The sequence below is a fragment of the Otolemur garnettii genome, unplaced genomic scaffold (genome assembly GCF_000181295.1).
Source record: "Otolemur garnettii isolate 467f Iridium unplaced genomic scaffold, OtoGar3 scaffold00001, whole genome shotgun sequence".
Taxonomy (NCBI): Eukaryota; Metazoa; Chordata; class Mammalia; order Primates; family Galagidae; genus Otolemur; species Otolemur garnettii.
In genome coordinates, this window is record NW_003852396.1 from 38787055 (window position 1) to 38790998 (window position 3944).

The 3944-nt window shown below is 39.1% G+C and overlaps 1 protein-coding gene across 5 annotated transcripts in view; it reads left to right on the forward strand.

Moving 5' to 3' along the window:
- The window catches only part of ZNF143 (zinc finger protein 143), a 77287-nt gene that overhangs the window by 36214 nt on the left and 37129 nt on the right, over window positions 1-3944 (forward strand). For all 5 annotated transcript variants that reach the window (XM_012803962.1, XM_003781089.2, XM_023515174.1 and 2 more), the window contains exons 9-10: window positions 555-630; window positions 1319-1444. In XM_012803962.1, the coding sequence (XP_012659416.1) occupies window positions 555-630; window positions 1319-1444 (202 nt within the window). The remainder of the gene's footprint in view (window positions 1-554; window positions 631-1318; window positions 1445-3944) is intronic.

Genomic DNA, 3944 nt, shown 5'->3' on the forward strand with positions numbered 1-3944 from the left:
AAAAAAAAAAAAAATCTTCCAGCACGTTGGCTCAGTGCTCATAGCCCAGTGGTTAACAGTGCCAAACATGTACATCGAGGCTGGCAGGTTCAAATCCAGCCTGAGCCAGCTAAACAACAATGACAACCACAACAAAGAATAGCCAGAGGCATTGTGATGGGCACCTGTAGTCCCAGCTACTTGGGAGGCTGAGGCAAGAGAATTGCTTCAGTCCAAGAGTTTGAGGTTGCTGTGAGCTATGACACCATGGCACTCTACTGAAGGCGACATAGTGAGACTCTGTCTCAAACAAAAAAAAAATAATCCAGCAGTGTGGGGGAAAAATAGGTCTATGTTGAGACCATCTACCTGAAGCATACTTAAAGGAAATAGTTACACCTTACAGACATCTGACTAACATACAGCTCACACTTACCAGTGGAGGCTTTTACAGGTACTAGGTAAATGTGCCTGTTCCAGTTCACATAGAGAATGAACTTAAGAACAAGCCTACAGAACCTATCTCATTTGTAACCCAGGGGCTGCCTGTAGAATCATGCCTGCATTTTATACAGGTCCATGAGAGGTCACACACAGGAGACCGGCCGTATCAGTGTGAGCACCAAGGCTGTGGAAAAGCATTTGCAACAGGTAAAAACATAAATTTTCTTTCTTTCTTCTTTGGGACTAGGGGTCAAGGAGAGACAGGCCAGGGCAGCAGCTGATCCCTAGCCTTTGGCTGAATCTACAGAACACATGATCGGGTTTTCAGTCTCTCTGAACAGCCTCCTGCTTGCTCTCCACCCCTCTCTCTGTTCTCATTTTTCTCCACAGACTTGACTCCGCCTTCCTGTGTTCAATACTTTTCCTTCCATACTCTGTTTCTTTTAGCAGGAAAATAAAAGCCAAACTAAATGGTGATACAGATTTTAACTTAGGAAGAGATTTCAGGGAACTAATAGAGAACTGGAACTTAGGAGTGGGATGGGACCTCTCCAGGGACACATTCAGCCTATACCAGGCCTCTTGACCGCTATTCCTTATTCCATGTCTTGATTCCACTTTAAGCTTTTGGGGTATGAGTTGTAAAAAGCATCTAGTAAAATACGGGCACATTAAAAAAAGAACCACACAACCTCTTCCAGACAGAAGTGAAACTGTTGAATTTTCAGCATGACAGTCCTGAGGTGTCCGTACTCTTACATTTTAAATAGTTATTCTATAGTATTTGCCTACTGTCTTATCCTTGGTATTTACCATAGTTTTCAATAGCTTAATCTCAATGTGCATGTTTAGAGGAGTGTTGTATAATTAAATTTCTTCTAAATTTTTCTTATAGGATATGGATTAAAAAGTCATGTCAGAACTCATACAGGAGAAAAGCCATATCGGTGTTCAGAAGATAACTGTACTAAATCTTTCAAAACTTCAGGAGATCTACAGAAACATATCAGAACTCATACAGGTATTAGTGTGAACAGAATATCTTATCTAGGCCAGGAATTCTTAATCCATAGGGAAAGAACTTGTGGGGAAGGAGTCTCAGGAAATCAGCATCAAGGGCTTCTCTTAAACTCCTAAATTCCATGCAGTTTGCTGTTTGTGCTTGTCTGCTTCTTTTTAAGATGAGAGCCCATATCTCTATTAGATTCCCAAAAGGGCCCATGTCCCCCCCCCAAAATTAACAATGGCTGTAGACCACCAGCCCTTTCAGTAACTTGGAATTGTCTGAGCAACAAATTTGTTTACCTTGGAATCACATCTAATTAGTAGCCAAAGTAAGCCCAGAACCTAAGGTACCCAATTCTTTCTCAATTTAGTATTGCTTCTCCTGTGTTAAGCTGCTGCTAACAAAAGTGTCTAAACCCCTAATAGCCTCGCAGAAAGAAAGACTTATTTCCTTTTGATCATCTCTCCTCCCCTTCGCATTTCTTTATCTCCTTTTTCCATGTGCTTTATTCTTATCTCCTCTTCCTCCTCTTCTCTTTCTTATTACTTGTGTAATTAGTATTATAAAGGTAATTATTTACCTTGAATCAGAGCTGGAAAAAATTTAGGAACTTTTGAGAAGATGCCATTATAAGCTGTTGACTAAGTAATATACCATAAGATAATTTAGTTTGGGATTGTCATCCAGATGTTTTAAACATGATGTGATAATTATATCAATAAATGCTGTAATTTCTGTACTTCTAAATATTCTGAAATATGGCCGGGCACAGTGGCGCACGCCTGTAATCCCAGCACTTGGGAGGCCGAGGTGGGTGGATTGCCTGAGTTCACGGGTTCTAGACCAGCCTAAGCCAGAGTAAGATCTCAACTCTAAAAATAGCCAGGTGTTGTGGTGGGTACCTGTAGTCGCAGCTACTTGGGAGGAGAAGGCAAGAGAATCACTTAAGCCCAAGAGTTTGAGGTTGTTGTAAGCTATGATACCATGGCGCTCTACCAAGGGTAACAAAGTGAAACTCTGTCTCAAAAAACAAAATAAATAAATAAATATTCTGAGATAATTTAGAAAATTTCCATGTAGTATTCTCCCAGCCATTAAGGTTTAATATGAGTACCAATTAGCTTTATTTTCCAGTGTTACAGAACAGAGCTATAGGTCTCCCCTTCCATCTCACTTATGTACTTATTTTTATTTATTCTATTAGAGGCGAGTGTTTCTGCAAATTCTATTTAAATTTGCAATATAAAGTAAACTTCTTATACGAAAACTATATGAAACTAATGTGCATAATCTAGTTCCATTAATTTTTTTTTTTTTTTTAGAGACAGAGCCTCACTGTGTTACCCTCAGTAGAGTGATATGGTATCACAGCTCACAGCAACCTTTAGCTCTTGGGCTTAGGCGATTCTCTTGCCTCAGCCTCCCGAGAAACTGGGACTACAGGTGTCTGCCACAATGCCTGGCTGTTTTGTTGTTGTTGTTGTTGTAGTTTGGCCAGGGCTGGGTTCAAACCCGCCACCCTCGGCATATGGGGCCAACACCCTACTCACTGAACCACAGGCGCTGCCCAAGTTCCATTAATTTTGATCTGAAACATCAGAATAGTGATTCCTTTGAGAGTATGCATTCAGCAAATTACATGTTCATACACAGTTTTTAAATTATGGTTTTTCACTGGTATAATGTTGGATTGAGTAAATCCAACAAGGGTTTAAGAACTTCTTTTTTTTTTTTTTTGCCATTTTTGGCCAGGGCTGGGTTTGAACCCGCCACCTTGGCATATGGGACTGACGCCCTACCCTTTTGAGCAACAAGCACCGCCCAAGAACTTCTTTTATAAACACAAATTATTTCAGTCTAAAAACAAAGCAGGGTGCTACAAAATCATAGTAGGAGTATATATAGTACAGTGAAAATTGTTTAGAATAATTTATTCCTTGGCATAGTATGTTAGTACTAGGCAGACTTTAGAGGTCATGTGGATCCATAGAAGAGAGGGAACTTGCCCAAGTAAACTCCTTGTTCTCCTTGGGCTGACGTCGTAAAGAAAACTCTCACTGAAGACAGGATCAAAGATTCTTCCTCCTTTTCAGATGGTTTCATATTTGAGGGCAGAAATCTTTTCAAATGGTTTCCATCAACAGGGAAATTATAATTTCACTGACCGAAAAATAACAAACTTACTATGTATGTAGATAAATATCTATATCTATCTACACATCCTTATGTAGAGAGATAATTTTTTTCTGCCCCAAAAATTGTTTGCTTAATTTGAGGTCATTCTGGAAAAAGAGTAACAGCTACTTCCTACTTGATAATTTAAAGACCTTTTATGTTCCAAGGTGGTATAAAGCAAATATGAATGAAAGGAACGTAATTGGCAGAGTAGACTTTTCAAATGTTTAGGTAGTAGTATGTTTAGAATAGTAGTATGTTCAGCAGGTATTTTTGATGAAATTATGTGGTAGGCACTAGATTTTTAAAAGACCAAAAATTCTTTTCTTTTTTTTTTTTT